The sequence below is a fragment of the Ruditapes philippinarum genome, unplaced genomic scaffold (assembly GCF_026571515.1).
Source record: "Ruditapes philippinarum isolate M1 unplaced genomic scaffold, ASM2657151v2 ctg1320_1_1_1_1, whole genome shotgun sequence".
Lineage (NCBI taxonomy): Eukaryota > Metazoa > Mollusca > Bivalvia > Venerida > Veneridae > Ruditapes > Ruditapes philippinarum.
The window spans coordinates 60098-81160 of NW_026857134.1; the positions used below are offsets into that span (position 1 = coordinate 60098).

A 21063-nucleotide genomic window follows, 5' to 3' on the forward strand; every position below is an offset into this window, starting at 1 on the left:
TATGAAGGATGAATGGATTTTTCCCTGTAACCTGAGCTTGTTTGAGCTTTTGTAGTGAAGTCCAGATAGAGAATTTCCCCAGATACAGCATATTTTTTTAATTGTCAGTTGCTTGTTGCTCCGCCAAATAGTTGTAATTTTCTACACAACGGAAACGAAATTTTAAAATCATGCATGACGACTGTGACCTTGACCCAAAGAAACCCAAACCTGCCCTATGCAAGTAATATGGTAAATTAGAAGTAGTTTCAATTTCTGTCAATCTGATAAGAGCCCACACAAGATTGCTAACAGACTGATGAATGGACGTCCAGGTGCATATATCATTAAACGCTAAAATGTTTTGGGGCTATAGAAATTAATCAGCCCACCTAATAAACATGGTTTGGCCAAAACTGATCTGGTAATTCAAACCATTGTAGGTTAGAAATGTAAGATGCCAATGTATTTACTCTAACTGTATGCGTGAAGAAACTGATAAACTTACTCTAACTAACTGTATATATGAAGAAGCCAATGGGATAAATAACCAAAAACATGTTCTCATTTATTCAACATTTTAATTTTAGTCATGAATCACTCAAATTACTTATATGTTTATGCAATAAAATAGGACCATAAAATATATACATGTTGCATACATTTAGAATACAAGGGTTTAAAAGAAGTCTTCTATGTGTTGTGTTCAAACAATATGTTAGCACTTTCTCAGTTATAATTGTACATGATGAGACAATATGACATACCATTCTATACCTGATCATCTTCAAGTTTAATTAAATCAACAATTATCAGAATGTTAAGCCTTTATAAAACAAGTTTTAGCACAAATCATTCTATTCTAGTGAACAAATAATTTCATATTGAGATGGGGGAGGATTTACTGACAAATCTGTCCAAAAAAATATGTTGGTAAAGATTTCCAACGCGAAAAATAAAGTAGTGACATCTGGTCAACCACTTGTACTCTCTCAAAACCTTTCTATACTGACTGTGTTTCTATAGTTGCCTTCAACTTGTAAACAAAGTTTTCCTTATTTCTTAACAGTTTTCTTTTGAACAAAGTTGACATTATATGTACCCTTTCACAGATATCACTCATAACTAAAGGTGATTTATACCCGACTCCACACCTTAACTTATTGAAAATTAAGTGGTCTGAAGCAAAATTTGAACTGACCTTTATTTTATGATGTTTCATCTGTGTACCAAAAATATTACATTTAATTGCCTGGTCAAAATATTATAATAATCTACCATTACCTTGTAAAAAAGAGAGATACTTTATCCTTCAGAATCCAGTTTTTTTTAGTAACAGTGACCTTGACCCCAGGGGGTCCAGAAGCAACCCTAACTGGTATTTCCACATATGGTTGTTAAATACGAAGTTTGATTACAATAACTCATTCTTTTGAACAAAGTTATTGTTTGGAAACCTTGAGGTTGACCGATTGACAAGCTGACTTAAGGTCTATATTCCCATCTGAACATCATTTATAAGGCTATAACAAGTAAGACAGACATCCTGCAATGAACAAATATGCTGAAAGTTAACTATTTTAGCCATTTAGACAGAGTTGGCATTAAGTTCTTACTACAGATCTGTAACAGCAGAGAAACTCATTCTCAGAATTACAAAGTGCATAGAATTACTGAAGGATACCAAAAAAGTGCTGAACAGTGCATGGTAGTAAAACAAGAGCCTGGATAATGAAGGAATTAACAAGAAAGAAGATTTCATTGAAAAAAATACATAACATAGTTTGAAAGTATTTTCTAAGTTCACAAAGAGCCATAATTCAGTCAAATCCATGCCATGCCTTGGATAGTGACCCCCAAATATGATCCTGAACATTGTTAAGTTTTAAGTCAAAGAGCCCTTTTATGATCATAAATAAATGCTTGAAATTACAAGCAATTATCTTTAGTGGTTGATGAAACGTTGTTGCACATTAACCAAAGTGTAACACAGACAGCCAAGTGAGAAGGATACCCCACTTCTCTACAAATAGAAAACCAAAAGATATTAAATACAATGATATAATATACTAAAATTCCCTTTAATAAAAATAAGCAAAGAAAAAAATTTAATAGAGAAGTGTATTTTGTTACGTAAACTTTCACTGTAAATTATATTTTCTGGTAGACTCTTTAGGTATATTTTGGTGTCCATAATAATACTAAACAGTAAATCATTACTTTACTACATCCTTTTATGTTGCTGTCTGATGATTTATTTACTTTCATGATGAATTTTCATTATAAAACAAAAACAATTTGTTCAATATATAATAAAGAATATGAAACATGAATTTATGAGACAGCACCCTTGACTAAATTAAATCTGGATGCAGTAAAGAAAGACACACACTGAAAGGAATCAGTCATAATAAATATATTTCTTCATCAATAAATGCATCAAGAAAAGCTCAAATTATAAAAAAAATTTGTACCACACAATATGCATGTAAATGAAAGTAAAACATAAAATGTTAACAGAAATTTTAGTGCAGACATTATTTGAATACAATCCCTTTAGTTACAAAGACGAGTAAAAAACCCCATCTAGGTTCAATGAGGAGATAACTCCTGAAATACATTTAGTTATGAACCTTATCATAAATGGTTTGAGTGCTGATAATGATCATATATTTAAAGACCATGTAACGCCCTTAAGAAATCTAGAGATTATAGGAAAAAATAAACAAGACCTGTTCACGGACAGCACACTGCACTTTTCTATGTGCTAAATGGTTAAAGAAGCAACATAGAAAAGGGGACATAATTCTGCAAAAGTGCTTAGCAGACTTACCAGCCCTGAACATAAATATGGGATTTGAATATCACTTGAGAAATAATGAAGTTAGAGCAAGAATTTAAAGGAAGTTAAAACAACATTATTTTTCAAGGTAAATACTCAGGGGTGATAATGCTGAAAGTTTATAATAACATACCAGGGTGATATTGGTGATGATAAAGTACATATATTTGGAGTTTGACCTAAATCCCTCGGACAATAAATTAAGAAGTTAGACTGAAAAAAAATTAACTGTAAAAAAAACATTCATCAGTAATATGGATGCATAATTCAGGGTGAATTTTCAATATAAAATGGCATAATCTTGTCAAAATCAAACACTGTTTTATACATTTATTTAGGTACACACAAGTGGGGGTAATGGCTTTAAATAAGTATTGTAATATTCAGATTATATATGCATTTAATATAAATTTCAAGCTGAAAATCTAGTCACATTTAAGCCATTCTTCATACAAAGTGAATTGAAAATTTCTTCATAAACAAAATATTTTTACATCTTATTAATATTGGTTGCTCCTTTTAAAACCAGTTATAATAATAAGTCTTAAATATCCAAGATAGATATATGTTACTTAATAAACAAAACAGAAACAAGAATAGTATATATCTTTGCTTTTTATGCGATAAAAACACCTGCACAACAACTACAAACTGTACAGTATAGAAAAGAACCCCAACAAATTCCTTGAAAATTAAATGTATTTAAGAGATAAATTTCCTTCAACAGTTTAATATAATATCCTCCATTGTAACATAAATGTGAATGTTAATGTGAAGGTTGTACAGAACTTGTTCCTGGAAATGTTCAAATCACATACAAGTACAATCTTGCAAAATATTACACAGCACAAATTGTTTCTGGCAATCAATTAATCCATACTCATTTACTTGCTGCAAATTTAAAGGCTTTCAGGTATCATCACTTGTTACACTGTGCTAAATCTCCAGTAATATATTGCAAATATATGTTCACATTCTGCAAACAAACAAAAATAAAATAATTCCTTTTATTGCATACTTCTGTTTAGTGACATTGTGCCCACCCAAGTGCATATGATGACCCACAGAAATTTATATTAATAACATTTAGAATTTATTTGTATTGTTCATTTTTTAAACATCATTTATAACAAATTGATTGTTTACCATGTTTATTTTATATATTCCTGACAGTTATAGGTGTTGTAAATAGTATTATCATTTATTAACATGAGCAAGTAGGGAAGGGTGATTTAAATTAACTTGCTTTGAAGAAGTTGTTTGTTTTCATTTGGACTTTTTACAAGTGTTTGTGTTATATTCAAAATCTAATAAACTTTTTTACAAACAGATTCTTCTACATGTTTATTAGACTCAAAATATGCCCTAAGATTATACAATGAATCAATAGCTTCTGTTTTAGATCCTGGTTGGGAGGGGGGAGGGGGAATCTTTAATAATGTTTCTTTTTATATCTTCAGCAGTAAATTTATGCATTATTACTTCAAAGTCTAATCAAGAATGACAAACCTATGCACAAAAGAAGACAATCGATTAACAATCGTCATATTTGACAAAGTGTGACCTATAAACTGGAGACCTGACTCAGATGCATGACACATTGTCATTATGTCCAACACATTTATGCTTTATAATTTTCAAATCCATCTAAGAATGACTGAATTGTTGACCACATTTTTGCTACACATTTATAAATTATTTTAAAATCCATCCATAAATGGGCAAAGTTATGAACCAGACAAAATTTGGGCGGAAGGACATCTGGCTAAAATGAAGTAAGGGGTCATTGCTATTGTTTTTTTGTTTTTGTTTTTTTTTTGTTCGTACAAACATTCAATGAAAAAAATATTGTATCAATTGAGAGTTAAATTTGAGGCAATACATACCTATCTAGATGTAAATTGATATTATGATGTCTGTGCTCTCTTTTGCAAAGCTTGTGCTAAATCATTCTGTAGATTTATTTTCTGTTTTTCATTCTGTAAAGGTTGAGTTGATCTAACACCATTTACAATGTCCCTTGTTTTGCCAAAGTAAATTTCATACAACGTACTGCGGATTTTGTTTTCCATATCCTTTAAAATGTTACAACATAAAATTAGGACACAAATAATTATTAACAAATTTATAGAAGGCTTGTCTAAATACATGTACACTACAGGAAAATGATCTTAACAGGGTTCCCACACTTCTTTCTTCTTCAATTCAAAAACTTTTTAAGGACCATGTCACTTTTTTCAAAGACATTTCTTTTCCACTTGTGATCAATTCTGGATGAAATTTTAACATTGTAGAAATGGGGCATCATATAGATTGCAAATAATTACAGATACAGATGATTTTGACAGGGTTAGCATGGTATTAGAATACTGCACAATTTTTATCAATATTACCAACACAAGGTAATGCTTTGGAATTCAACACCAGTTGATCAACATACATTTTCTGTACTTCTTCAACCATAAGGGAGACAGAAATTTTTTTTCAAAAATTAAGTTTTCAGGTTTTTTTTTTTACAGATTCTAACTGATGTGTTGTATACATCTAAGGTTTCTTGAAGATATAAATTTGTTATCCAGAAAGAATTCTTAGTGTGAAAGTAAGTGTATTTTTGTACATGTATTTCTTTTTCTCTTAACATCTCATATGATAACAAACATACATGCATGAATCTGAAAGTGGCATAATTATAAACTAGCTCTGAATGCTTCTTTGCACATACAGTCTAACTTGCCCATGCGACCATGTGTATTAAGAGACTTTTGTCTTATGTGACCACTGTAAATTCCTCCCATCATTCTCTCTCTATATCTTTAATATATTAAGTGACTTTTACTCAATGCAACCGCTAATTAGTCATTTAATTGAATTCAATCTTTTCATCAAGCAATCACTTTTACCTGTCAAGTGTCAACAATCAAACCACAATATATAAATGTGTGAAAACTTTATTTCCCAAGCAAAGAAAAAGTTAAGTGTCAGGTGACAAGTATTATCCAATAAAATAGATTGAACATGCAACGCTGCACCCCTACTGAGATGGTGTATACACTTCGCTGTTGATTCAATATTTAGACTGCATTGAATTGACCTTGAACTTGATCAACTAAATTAATCATTACAATTAGATGTATCTTGTTTATTTCAAATGAAAATGCACAATAGAAAGCATCTACACTAATTAGATTTTTCCTGTCGGGGACAAGGTTTAGCAACAAAGAAGCTTAAAAATTCTGGAAAAATGTCAAACATGTACTTAATGGATCAAAACAGATTTGTCAATAAATATCAGAAAATTATATTTTTAATTTTAGCATCTGTTTAGATTATCTGAGCATTATAATTATTAAACATTTATATAAATGAAGTTGAAAAACTTCCCCAACACAAAGGAAAGTTGTCATGTATCAATTTTGACTTGTTTCTTATGCTTTGTCTTAAGAGACCGTTTCATTAAGCTACCATTTTTGGTGTTTCTCATGCCTGGTCGCTTAATACATGTTTGACTAAAAGTATATTTTTACCTCCACTAACTTTCCAATATTGACAAGGTGAGGTGTTGCTTCATTCACAGTAGCATCTTGTTCCACCTGACGTGTCAGACTACCACCTAAATTCATGGTCCCAGAACCTTCTCTTGTAGTCTGTAGCCATAACATCACAGTTGATGTCAGTTTGTAATGGGCACTTTTCCCACTTGATTTATCCTACAACAACAAAAACTTACACACATAAATTTGGTAATTTTCATATGAGATAAACTAAGATTTTGATGTGCCATAAACCTTGAGACTTTCAATAAACTCTGAACCTTAAATTGTCAAATGTCAACTTTGAGATTTTGGACATTTCTTGACAAAAACAAAATCTTATTTTCAAAAAAAAAATACAAATGAGCCGCGTCACGACAAAACCAACATAGTGCGTTTGCAACCAGCATGGATCCAGACCATCCGCGCAGTCTGATCAGGATCCATGCTGTTCGCTTACCAACCCTTTTACAAGTAGAAAAACTGATAGCGAACAGCATGGATCCTGATCAGACTGCGCGGATGCACAGGCTGGTCTAAATCCATGCTGGTCGCAAACGCACTATATTAGTTTTGTCGTGACACGGCTCGCATGTATTTTGTTTCAACAAATCAACAAATAACAATTCTTATTCATTCATTCTCATAGCGAACAGCATGGATCCTGATCAGACTGCGCGGATGCGCAGGCTGGTCTAAATCCATGCCGGTCGCAAACGCACTATGTTGGTTTTGTCATGACACGGCTCGCATGTATTTTGTTTCAACAAATCAACAAATAACAATTCTTATTTATTCATTCTCATAAACAGAATAAGATTTAATTAAAAAAAAAAATTATCAAGTTTAACGGAAATATCAATTTGTTAACACTAAATCTAATTTCTTCTAAACAACATATTACTTGGTTTATTCAAAATAACATCAATCTCTCATCAAAATGAATGTAAATTTGTTTTAATGTGAGCAAAAAAGATTTATAGAAAATCATGCTTACCTGTACTTCTATAACATGTATTGAGTCCCAGCAACCTTTTATTTTCTTTGAACCATCTCCTGCTTTCTTTATAAGAATAACACCAGCAAAGCCATGATCCAGGTCCCACAGATAAACAGAGGAAACACCACCCTCAAAATACCTGTAATAAACATAATTTACAAGTTTATGTTTAACATATACACAAGTTTCTATTCAATATATATAACTCTACTGACCTTTGAGACTTTAATATATTATTCTCGAATTATCTCAATTTAAGAAAGATTCAATAATTTGACCTTGATGGTCATTCAAAATTTCTGTTTGAAACAAATGTTTTGTCCAAGTAAAAGTCTAATTCTTAAATAACTAGAACTATCACTGAAGTAATACCCCCACCTACCACCTCAACTATTTGAAAATTAAGTTGTTCTGAAGACAACTCTGAACTGGACCTATGAGGTTTCATTTGTGTTCCAATAATAATTACATGTACAATAAATTGCCTTGCAAAAAGAGTATAATCATCTGCTAAGCATTATTTTGGTAAAAAAAAAAAGGAGATAATTGAGTAAAAGAAAAATTATTAATATGAAGACAATTTGAACAAAAGGACTAAATTATGTCAAACTACCTATAAGAGTTATCAAACTTAAAACACATAAGTTAAAAAGGGGCATAACATATTATGGTGAACATATGTGACAAGTTTAAAATGGACATGCAGACAAACAGCAAGTATATTCCCTTTTTATTAAACAAGAGGGCCATGATGGCCCTGAGGTCGCTCACCTGTATATAGCCCCCCATCCCCCCGGGCCAATTTTTACCCAAGGGCTTTTATTTGTTTATTTGAACAGACTTGGTAGACACCCATAAAAAGATGTTTCATGCTATACATCTAAGTTCTAGCTCATTGGGTTTTTTAAAAGAAGATTTTTTAAGTTTTTACTATACACATATAGATAAAAACAATGACACCCCTGGGGCAGGGCCAGTTTTGACCCCCGGGAATTTATTTGAACAAACTTTGTAGATATTTACTTAAAGATGTTTCATGCTTAATATCTAAACTCTAGCTATTTAGGTTTTTTCAAAGAAGATTTTTAAGTTTTTGCTATACACATATAAGGAAAATCAATGACCCCCTGGGGCGGGGCCAGTTTTGACCCCAGGGCTTTTATTTGAACAAACTTGGTAGACACCCATTAGAACATGTTTCATGCTAAATATCTAAGCTCTAGCACTTTGGGTTCTTTAAAAGAAGATTTTCTAAGTTTTTACTATATGCATATAGGGAAAATCAATGACCCCCCGGGGCGGGGCCAATTTTGACCCCAGGGCTTTTATTTGAACAAACTTGGTAGAAATTCAGTAGAAGATGTTTCATGCCAAATATCTAAGCTCTAGCTCTTACGGTTCTTTAAAAGAAGACTTTTTAAGTTTTTACTTTATGCATATAGGGAAAATCAATGACCCCCCAGGGCGGGCCAATTTTGACCCCAGGGCTTTTATTTGAACAAACTTGGTAGACACTCACTAGAAGATGTTTCATGCCAAACATCTTAGCTCTAGCTCTTTGGTTTCTTTAAAAGAAGACCTTTTAAGTTTTTACTATATGCATATAGGGAAAATCTATGACCCCCTGGGGCAGGGCCAATTTTGACCTCAGGGCTTTTATTTGAACAAACTTGGTAGACACTCACTAGAAGATGTTTCATGCTAAATATCTTAGCTCTAGCTCTTTGGGTTCTTTAAAAGAAGATTTTTTAAGTTTTTACTATATGCATATAGGGAAAATCAATGACCCCCTGGGGCGGGGCCAATTTTGACCCCCGGGCTTTTATTTGAACAAACTTGGTAGACATGCACTAGAAGATGTTTCATGCCAAATATCTTAGCTCTAGCTCTTTGGGTTCTTTAAAAGAAGATTTTTTAAGTTTTTACTATATGCATATAGGGAAAATCAATGACCCCCTGGGGCGGGGTCAATTTTGACCCCAGGGCTTTTATTTGAACAAACTTGGTAGAAATTCAGTAGAAGATGTTTCATGCCAAATATCTAAGCTCTAGCTCTTACGGTTCTTTAAAAGAAGATTTTTTAAGTTTTTACTTTATGCATATAGGGAAAATCAATGACCCCCCGGGGCGGGGCCAATTTTGAACCCAGGGCTTTTATTTGAACAAACTTGGTAGACACTCACTAGAAGATGTTTCATGCCAAATATCTTAGCTCTAGCTCTTTGGGTTCTTTAAAAGAAGATTTTTTAAGTTTTTACTATGTGCATATAGGGAAAATCTATGACCCCCTGGGGCAGGGCCAATTTTGACCTCAGGGCTTTTATTTGAACAAACTTGGTAGACACTCACTAGAAGATGTTTAATGCTAAATATCTTAGCTCTAGCTCTTTGGGTTCTTTAAAAGAAGATTTTTTAAGTTTTTACTATATGCATATTGGGAAAATCAATGACCCCCTGGGGCGGGGCCAATTTTGACCCCAGGGCTTTTATTTGAACAAACTTGGTAGACATGCACTAGAAGATGTTTCATGCCAAATATCTAAGCTCTAGCTCTTACAGTTCTTTAAAAGAAGATTTTTTAAGTTTTTACTATATGCATATAGGGAAAATCAAAACCCCCAGGGCTGGGCCAATTTTGACCCCAGGGCTTTTATTTGAACAACTTGGTAGACACTCACTAGAAGATGTTTCATGCCAAATATCTTAGCTCTAGCTCTTTTGGTTCTTTAAAAGAAGATTTTTTAAGTTTTTACTATATGCATATAGGGAAAATCTATGACCCCCTGGGGCAGGGCCAATTTTGACCCCAGGGCTTTTATTTGAACAAACTTGGTAGACACTCACTAGAAGATGTTTCATGCCAAATATCTTAGCTCTAGCTCTTTGGGTTCTTTAAAAGAAGATTTTTTAAGTTTTTACAATATGCATATAGGGAAAATCAATGACCCCCTGGGGCGGGGTCAATTTTGACCCCAGGGCTTTTATTTGAACAAACTTGGTAGACACTTATTAGAAGCTGATTCATGCCAAATATCTAAGCTCTAGCTCTTAGGGTTGTTTAAAAGAAGATATTTAAAGATTTTTCTTTTGGTTGCCATGGCAACCAGAGTTCTGCATGGAATTAAATTCTTTGAACAATTTTTAAAGGTGACCACCAAAGGAACATTCCTGTGAAGTTTGGATGAAATTGGCTCAGTGGTTTATAAGGAGATGTCATTTAAAGCAAAAGTTTACGGACGGATGACGGACGGACGACGGACGGACGGACGCCGGACGAAAAGCGATCACAAAAGCTCACCGTGTCACTTTGTGACAGGTGAGCTAAAAAAGGCAGGATACAATTACTAAAACCTACATTTCTCTATATTGGTCAAAGGCAGAGTTGGCATCAACTTCTAATTTACGTAGTTTATCCGATGGTATAGTGCCATCATCCAATGGAGGGTCATAGCTATTACTCCAAGGAGACCTGGAATTAAACAAAATGTAGCATATTAAAATTCATGAACAAACAAGGGAATGATAGACCATGATAGCTCAACTGAGATATAAATGATACCAAACTATAACATTGTTCAACCTGTATCCAGTATATTCTTTAAAGAACACTCCTAAAAAATATTGCTGTCTTGGTTTATACAGAATTTATTTTAGTTTGATTGTGTAGGAAGCTATAAGCTTAAAGACACACTTTCCAATCTGTTCCTGGAACCAACCAGTACTGAGCAATGAGTGTAAAGTTTCTTGCTCCAGGAAACAACGACTTGCCCCTGACTTGAACAAATTATCATTCAAATTCATATTTGACCTTGAGGATCAATTCAATTCAAAGGTCAAATATTGAATTTAGCTTAAATTGTTTTGACTTTCTTATTCATTTACATGACATAAGTGATCTTTTACCCAAGTTACATCAAATCTATAAACAGATAACAAAGATATGGCCAACTGTTGTGAAATTCACTAATTTGACCTTTGGAGTCAAGGTCAAATAAAGGTCAAAGTCAACTGAATATCCTTCCGCAAGTATGCAGACAATCCATTTTTTCAATAACAAACTTATTGCCAATTATAGAAAAAAACTGTGAAATAACAATAATTTGACTGTCAAGGTCACTTACGAGTCAAGGTCAAATTCATTTAATTGTCCTCAAGGTAGATGTGCTCAAGTATGAAGATATTCCTTTCACAAATACCAGTTACCAATTATAGCAAAAATCAAGCAAAGTTCAATAATTTGACCTTAAAGGGCAAGGTGAAGATGAGTAAAGGCCTCCAGTAAATTTTCACTGGTAAAAATACACAACTGGACAACTGGGTGAGTACAACAAAATGTCACATTAAAAATTATATGATCTATATTTTCCATCAGGGACCTACACCACTGTAATCTCTTGCTCCACTCAAAGTTAGAGGACAACCTAAGGTATCAATCTACTAAATATGAGACATAAATAAAGGCCTCATAAGCAAAATTGTAAAAATCTTTTTTTTTAAACAGTCTTATACCCTTGACCCCCAGTTATAATACCTACCAAGACATTTACGAAGATGGATAAAAAAATACATGGACTTTTGTTACATTAATTTTGTTTGCACAGATAATAAGGTAGTTATATATCGAAACAAAGCAACCATCTTTAATTGGTTAGTGCACTAGTACCAGTGCACAGTAATCACATCAAGATGACATTTCAACTTTGGCCTTCTGTGGGGGTAAGGATGAGTTTCTCTTCACCTCAGAGGACTACTATTTCATCTCAGCATGTAAAACGTCTCATCTGTGGTGATAATTCTGTCGAGGGAAGTGTTGGCCTGCTCCCCATAAAATCCAGAGAATTTTGATAGCTTTCTTCTTTTTCTACATCTTCAAATCTCGGCATCAACAGCACATGTACCTTTGTCATCTAAGTTGGTTTCTCAAAATTGATGTTGTCATAACTAATGCTTCTTGTGATGAAATGTTACTTACTGTTTACCTATAGTCCTCAACGATCAGACTTCACTGCCGCTACTGTCCCTGCATTAACTATTCTTTCTGTCCTCTCCCATTAGAAACTCCCTTCCATCATAAAATCATTTATGCCACTTCAAAATAAGAGATCTGCTTACATTTGAAGATGGATTAGTATCCTTCATCATTTTCATCATCTCTGTTGGTGTTTTCCCTAGGTCCAGACACAAATATTTTTGTATGGTTCTCTTCCTGCGCCAGTGCTGCCATTTATATTGTATAGTTTCTGTGTATGTATTGTTTTTTTTAAAAAACACAAATAAACTACATCTATGTAAACCTTTTAACATTTAACTGCTTGATGTATGTGCAAAGTTTTATTGATTTACATCGAATAGTTATGTAACAAGTCCACATTTTTTTTTATCCACCCTTGTATCTTCTTAATATGAAAGTATCAGTTCACTATATAAGTGGTACCGAGTAACGGACCCATTCACAATCACAAAGGACCTTCACAATTTTCAGACTGGGTCCGACGGACCTGTTCACAATTCTGATGAAATTTCACAATTCCGATTAATTAAGCCTTTAATAACGTATTATTTCCTCTCTTCGCATAATGATGCTAAAATTTTGCCTGTTGTGCTTTGTTTATCTTAAAATACGTTTAGCCTACCATGATTTCCGGTGCAATTGCCCTTTAAATTTTCGTACTGTTTAAATTCGAAACTTTTAGGGTCGAATCAATACCGAAACAAGCGTCTGGTAATTTCTGTAAATATCATTCAAAATGTCTCGTAACAGTAAGTACTACATTAAAAGAGCTATATGTTCTTACTGCTTAATAAGATATTCACAATCTTAAGTAAAAAATTCACAATTTGTTAAGAAACGATGCTTTTTTCACAATTCTTACGGTACCTGACCCATTCACAATTCAGGGAAAAAATCACTGCAGTTCCTTACCATATTGTTTTATTTCTAATGATAGTATTGTCCAACCTTGTGAAGAAGGCCTTTGGACTGTCCCCTCATTCATAAATTTATTATTTTCTGATCTAAACAAACCTGTATGAATCACCATCTCTGTTGTAGTCACACAATAAAAAGTCTTTGCCTGTTGTTTTACATCTGGCTATTTTTAAAGGTTGGTCTACAGATGACAAAAGGTCTTCACAAAGGTTTGGTACCTGTAAAAAAGAACAAACATTTCTGAATTACAATACATGTTACAATATTTCAGTGAGGCTGTGTATTTTAATTTCAAGTAATTTCAAGTACAGCCCAATAAAAGTTTATAAATAGAAGTCTTCACAATATTTTTTTTTGATAACATGCCCGTTTGGCAGACAATGAAATTTCAACTTGCCAAAATCCAATTTACCTTGCCTAGAGAAAAGGGTGAGCTTTTTTTATGTAAATCAGGGAATGGGGCATGAGTGTTGAGGGATAAGAAATGGGAAAGATACTAGGAAAAATACTAGTTTTGGCTAGTATGAATGAATGCTTTACTTGTCCACTGACACAATGTTCACCTGATCACCTCACATGCAACATTTTGCCACCTCTTCTCTCTAAACTTAAAATATAGCACACAGTAGTGAGTACTAACAGTCTAATAGCTTAAACTAGTGACAGATCAGTCATCCCTAAAACATTTAACAGATACAATGATTAGAAGATGAAGACAGAGATCTATGAAATATCTGGTCTGGGGTTGACTAGTAGGTCGCTACAATGCTGCCAGGTCCAAAATACTGTCTATTTTTTCTATAGTTTATAATACAGTTTATTAGTACATAATGATAAAAGTTTAACAAGGACAGAAAATTCAATGACACCTTTTGGTAATCAGCTTGTATATTGCACTTAAATGTATTAAACAGTATAATAGTGCCTGCTCAGACAGTTACTCTAGCTTTCTTGTCAGACCACTCATATTGTGAATATTATATTACTATAAACAGTAAAGCCTTGCTGACACTTATATAAAACACATTAATCTAAAGCTCAATAAGTATACTAAAAACAAATGTCATTTAATGCCTTGTTTAATTTTAATCTTTTGTTATCATATGATAAAACTTTGTGTTACATACCAAGTCAATTAAGTCGCTAAGATTTTTCTCTATCTGTTGAGGAGGCAATCTTCTCATTAAATCTAGTGCACAATCTAGCTGTTGATCAGCCTAAAAATATAAATATGACAATTCATGGTAGTTGAGGCAAAATCAGTATTTCCACAAATTCAAATCTGTGAATTACAGCCTAATTTGTCATTATTAATACTTGTAATATGATGCATAAATACTGTACATCTTTTATGCACGTCTCCACATAATATCGTCTTCCTTTAATTTAGCTTTTTTACAAATTAAGAAAATGTTGACTGAAATATAACATAAATAATTTATCACAACTGCAAATTGCTCGACCACGAGGATAGTAAAGGACCACATCTGTAATTCACTGAAACAATACAATGTAGCTGTCTACCCATAATGTGTGAAATAACTATTCAATTATTCCAAACCCTGATTGACATTACAGAGACTTAATGGACTCTTCAAGAGCTTGCTGTACAATCAAAATGTTTTCTTACATGTCAAAACAAACAGACATTTCTTGTGTGGACGCCTTTTTGGTTGGTGGCCAGGTGTCCCTCAGAAGTATGATTACAATAGTCTGCACATGATTATTTCTTTATGCATTGCTAAATAATAAGACAGATATGAAAACATATTTTCCGTGATTGTTTAGAATATATTGTTCCCCAGTAAATGAAACACAGTTGAGTTGCCATATAGACTAGTATCAGTAATTTAGAGATGTTGATGAATTATTCAATGATTTTGGCACTTTCACGCTTGACCGCCAGTAAATGGATGTTTTAAATATTTCTTAACAATAAATTTAGACTTGTTAATTACACCAGTGGGGTCTCAGCCTTTTTCTTGGGGAAAATATGCATGATTTTGGCATAATTTGGGAAAAGGGGTCTCAAATTTAACACAAACTTTTAACAAGTTCTTCAAAATAGAAAAGCAAATAGCACTGGGAAATACTGATAAGGCAGTAAAAGACCTTAATTCAACACCATCATTTAATTTTGTTCTAAATTCTATGGGAAATTTCAAAAGACTGGGGAATTTTGAGGACCAAACTGGGGGAAAAAGAGGCTAGTTTGGTTGGGGAAGCAGCCTATATTTGGCCTCTACAAAGAAGGGTTTTTTGGCCCTGTACACATCTATTTAAGTGAAAAATAATTGCAATAATCATGCAGGGGTCATGTTTCTAGGCGACTTGGGCAAAATAGTCACATTGTCTCTCTACACTTCACCCAGTTTGCTTAGAAAAGCAAAAACAAAGTCGCCCTCGTCTGGATAAACTTTGCAATAATTTCCCAAGTGTCAAAATTGTCTACGCTCCGCCTATTTCAAAACGGTATGTTTAACCTATATTTATTCTACAGTAAAATTTGAAAACCAATGAAAAGCGTAGATACAATAGAGCTGAAGTTAACAGCTGACATCATTGGATGTTGATCAATGCAACTTAAATATCAATTAACAACAATTTAACATTAAAGTTGTGGAAATCATATTCACAAACAAAATAAATTATCCTGCTTACTTCTTTACAAAACTCAACTGCTACATGGGCGGTAATTATCAATACACAAGGTTGATGTCAACATGACTGAATAAAGTTAAACACTCATCGATTATGATGCACCTTACACAGTCTTATATTGTGTAATGACACAGACTTGGATATTTTATGCATACAGGTGAATGATCTGCTTTTGCAAAATCTTTTATATTAGGGCAATAGGATTACATAAAACCATGGAACCGTGAATTATTTATGGATTGTCTGGCCAAAGAAACATATATTTTTATCGGACCTTCTAAATTTTTTACCAGTCAGGGTCGACGGTCTGTCGGAAAGACTGAACTCTGATTTGAGATTAACAAAAATGGCAGACACACTTCAATGATAGGTTAAACACCAACAATTTATATGTATCTATTTAATGGTAAAAAATACCTGCATTTACTTTTATATTTTGAAAATTTTATGCTTGTTTAGTTGTTATTAAATCATAAGAGTTTTCCAAGTCATAGGTAGCACCTAATTTCATATTAATAATAATAAATTAGTCTATGCGAAAGATCTAGTGCTGAGTTTTACTGGACAGTAGGTCCTGTAAACTGAAAATTTTTACTGGACCAAACATGATTTTACTGGACTGAAAAAAGTCCTTTATTGGTACAGCATTTTAAGTCACTTGATAAGTGTCAGCAGTCAAAAGTTTGTGTATATTAAGAAAATGTTGGTCTTTGTCCGGACACAAAGTCTTGATGTGGTAGACATTTATGCCTAGTTATTTTAAAATCCTTCCATGCATGACAAAGTTACTGCCCGGACAAGAATGTGTGTACTTATAAACTCTAATTGTGATAATGTGAAAATTCTAAATGTTAGTGTGACCTTGTCCTTTGAGGTAGAGACAAAATTCTTGGACGCAACACATGGTCTTGATGTGGTAGACATTTATGCCTAGTCAGGGCTCACACTGGCTCAAATAAAATAATAAGAGGATATTTTTTCGTTTGCGTGAAATATGGAATATATTTTCACGAAACATGATAAAATGCCATATATTTTCACGAGCCGGTACCATATTTCACGAAAAACGAAAAAATATCCTTTTTATTTAATTTCATTATCAAAGAAAATGGTAACGAATCCCCTTGCTTGCTACCAACTGCGATTGTACAGCGCGCAGTAATTTATGCGTAAGCACGCGCTGTTTGGCGCTACATTGTGACGTCATGTAAACAACTATTTAAACGTCTGTACAGCGTTAATTACTGAATTAAAGATATTGGTGTTCGGATTAATTTTCTTAGTTAGACCATTTTCTATCATGCTAGATAGTTTTCAAAACAAAATTCAAGAAAAAGTTGTTTTGTATTTATCAGATTTTTCAAACAAAACGCCGAAAGAAGTCCCTTAAAATAAATATGAGTTTTGACTCCGCCCACTTTCATATTTATATTTCATATTTATTTTTAAAAAATATGAAATATATTTGACTGATATAGCACCATATTTCATGGGTAAAATTAAATAATAGCCAATATTTTTAACTTAAAAAAATAATAGCCAAAAGTTCAGCAGACTATTGACGATTTAGCGATTAACAACATAAGCAGTTGATTAAATAAACATTACAATGTCATATACAATTTTTTCAGTTTTATAAGGACTCTCAAATAAACTGATACATTTGTGTATATTGATAACTACATTGTACCTTTTTTACATAGAACCACAACTTGAATTGTTATTGTAGAACAGAATAAAAATTTAATATAGTATAATAACTGTATGACAATAATATCAAAAATTCATTATAACTTTACATAATGATGTTATGGGACAATTTCTTTTATTTGTTCTTATCAAATTTTGTCAGCTATAACCACTGTCAATTATCCACATTTCACACAGAACTGGAGTAGATCTAGGTCATATTAGCCTCAGGGTTCTCACTAGGACTTTAAAACATGGAGTCCATGGACTCCCAACCCTGAAAAAGTTGGAGTCCAAAAGCGTGTCGCAATTAATATGTTTACAGATTAGTCATTCAATGCTCACAATAGTATTGCTGATATTTTGAATCTTCAAGAGACTTCCAAAGTTTATAGTTATTCAAAAGAAACTCTGAACTACATAGTATAATTATTGTTTTGTTGTTAATATTCATTATGAAATTATTTCATTATAATGCATCAACACATGGAAATCGTTGTTTTTGTTTTTTTTCACTTTTATACCAAATTAAATTTTATTCTGGTTAAATAAGTCCACTCTAAAGATTTGTAAAAAAACGTAAAGCGTTTAGCGGAATGAATAGGAAAATCGTGTACAGCTTCACACAGTGTGTAAGAGATTCATCCGGTCGACAATTATTTTAGCAAATATCTTCAAAAGGGGGCAAATTGAAGATCGATATTTAAAGATTTAAAGTTGATTAAATAATAAAAGAACAATTCATTCGTATGTTTGGCTTGGAAACCGAGAATTTTTGCGAAATTTTAGGGTTTCTGGCGAACGTGAAATCGCCGATGTTCGGGATCAATTTTCGGATAGAATCTAAATATCAAAGAAAAGCGTATGTGTATTTTGGTTTGTTGTCCTGGCATTTCGGCAAAATATCTTAAATTCTTAATACTCTTATAGAAAGATTTTGCAAGAATGAAACTAAAGCAAAATTGTGCCTAGAAAATGCCGAAACTATTGGACAATCATTCAAAATTACACTCGTTTGTAATTTGAGAAAACAGTCTTTAAACTTGCGGTGTAATCGATAATTTATCCTTTTGTCGGTAAAATTTGCTAATTTCCAATCAACTGTTGATCAAAGATATAAAATTATCACCTCGTGTTATATCTGGTACAGCGCGTGTATACATTAGTCTAATCACTATTGCGTGATAATGATCGGAAGCGTTAGCGCTGATTGGCTAATCGCTTCACGGGTCGATGTGCATAGGACCGCCTACCATAGACTGACACGCGCTGACGCATTTGTGTATTTGTGGTTGTAAACAATCGGTAATGTTTATGCGTCCCCAGGCAAAATTAAGCGTACGTGGAATCCTTGCTCTGAAATATTTGCGTCCAGCTGTAATAAACATGCGTACCGGGACGCCAAAATAAGCGTCCCCGAGAACCCTGAGCCTATAGAAATAACTCTTGCAAACTCATTCACAGAATGCAGCCTTTTCCTGAATAACTGACTGAAAAATGTCATCATCACCAATGTAATACAAATTTTCTGCCATAATAGTAATTATTTTTAAACAGAATATAGCTTATTTCACCTTTAAATAAATATAAAAATTATCAGTGTCGCGAAAATATGTGACAATCGGATTTTTTCCTGTTTTCTGAAGAAATATTCACAATTTTGGTTGTTGTGCAAATAGTTGTTTGGAAGTTAATACTTTTTAAATATTTTACCATTTTTTTTCACTGGTGATTTTGTCATGCAGCTTAAAACAAAAAAAAATCAAAATTTGCAATTTTACTGCAATTTACGGTAAATTTTGGGTTGGTCAATATCCAGTTTATCAATTTTAAAAACGATTTTTGTGGCTAATAGACTGATATTTGATGGCTATTATAATGCTGGACAATATCTTTCGAGTACTTATACAATTTTACATCTTGCATGTATTTTTATAACCTCGGGCAATATAGTAAGCAGCATGTGACCGATAAAAAAGTTGACACTCAATTAAATCCACTGTTGGAAGTAAAAAATAATCGCCAGATTTTGTAGCCAAAATGCAAAAATAATCGCCAATCTTATAAAATAATCGCAAATGGTGACTATGGCGACTGACAGCGTGAGCCCTGTCTAGTTATTTTAAAATCATTCTGTGCATGACAAAGTTACAGTCCGGACACGAATGTGTGTACCTATTGATAATGTGAAACTTCAAAAATGATAGTGTGACCTTGATCTTTGAGGTAGAGACTACTTTCTTTTGCCTTTATTTTTTTAATAATTTGTTTATATTTTTAAATTATTTAAAGAATGTCAAGCTCCTGTCTTTGGTTTAGACCAGGGAGTAGTATTTGGCTATGTGATGGAATAGACCCCAGGGTCTAAACCAGAAGTATATATAAGGTTCATTCCATTTTCTTTAGTTTTTTATATAAAAATTTTACTACTGAAAATAAACATTAAGTTCTAATCATATTGTTGGAAATTAAACCAATGGAAAATTGAAACGTCTGGCACATTTAGATGACAAAAAGGCAGAGTTAAACTAAATAGCCAGAGCTGATCACTATCGATTTGAACAGCATTTTTGTTCTAAATGCTTATTTTCTGATCTCTCAACAAGGTCTTTCGTGAACCGCCCTTCGTGAACCTTTTCGTGAAAATTTTCAGTCGAGTTTCAGTTTTCACTTCCGCATTGTAAACAACTTTTTATTAGAAATTATAGAAAAGTAATTCCAGTATTATAAAATATGTGACGCCTGGAATCGGACAGTCAAACAAATTAAGTGCGATGCAACTAGTTTTACTGGTATATCACATAGAAATTACCATGTTTAACAGTTTGTACTGAAAACTGCTTTATATCGGAAGTAGGCGACAGAAAATGGAAGCCGTAATCCGGGCACTTTAAGACGGTGCGCTCGATTATTTATGAAAGGAAAGAGACAGTTTCCGATTTTTTCTATTTCGCGAATAGAACAAATCTAAACTCTAATTATATGTTTTTATAAACAGAAGTTTTTCATATTTATTTATAGTCCATTTAAAATTTTTATAGGTAAATGAAATGTTGCGCACATCCTGATTGGTTATACGAAGTTAATCTGGAGTTAATATGCAGTATCAAATTTTTATGTTGTCAGGCAGTAAAATAGAGAAATACAGAATCCCTAAAGAAAGCCCAACACGACAAAATTGAAAATGTTGCAGGCTCGGTTTGATTGAGCCTGTTCATGGACGGTACTGGAAAGTGCAAGTAAGTTTTGTTTTAAAATTAAGAATTTTAGTTGGATAAAGAAAAAATGAAAAACTCCACCAGGTATCCAATCTAATAGCTAGATCCATTTTCAATTTTATTAGCGACCTGACTTACTGTGATATAGTCTTAGGTTAGTTGTATGTACATTGAAAATTTGGATATCTGAGGTTGAAAATGGTGTTATTTCCATG

At 32.9% G+C, this 21063-nt stretch overlaps 1 protein-coding gene across 1 annotated transcript; it reads right to left on the reverse strand.

The window, feature by feature from the left end:
- Positions 1 to 540: 540 nt before the first annotated feature.
- Positions 541 to 20591, reverse strand: LOC132748882 (F-actin-capping protein subunit beta-like). Its single transcript, XM_060738540.1, has 8 exons — positions 20443 to 20591; positions 14408 to 14497; positions 13377 to 13498; positions 10707 to 10820; positions 7349 to 7490; positions 6346 to 6528; positions 4708 to 4896; positions 541 to 3797 (listed from the first exon to the last, which is right to left on the reverse strand). Exons 1-7 carry the CDS (start codon positions 20443 to 20445, stop codon positions 4729 to 4731), a joined length of 822 nt encoding a protein of 273 aa, XP_060594523.1. The 5' UTR covers positions 20446 to 20591; the 3' UTR covers positions 541 to 3797; positions 4708 to 4728.
- Positions 20592 to 21063: the final 472 nt, after the last annotated feature.

Coding starts and splice junctions, on each gene's coding strand:
- LOC132748882 (XM_060738540.1), bottom strand. Junction 10,821..13,376: donor AGAGATGGTGATTCATACAG/GTTTGTTTAGAT, acceptor GTTTAATTCCAG/GTCTCCTTGGAGTAATAGCT. Junction 7,491..10,706: donor TTTGACCAATATAGAGAAAT/GTAGGTTTTAGT, acceptor TGTTTATTACAG/GTATTTTGAGGGTGGTGTTT.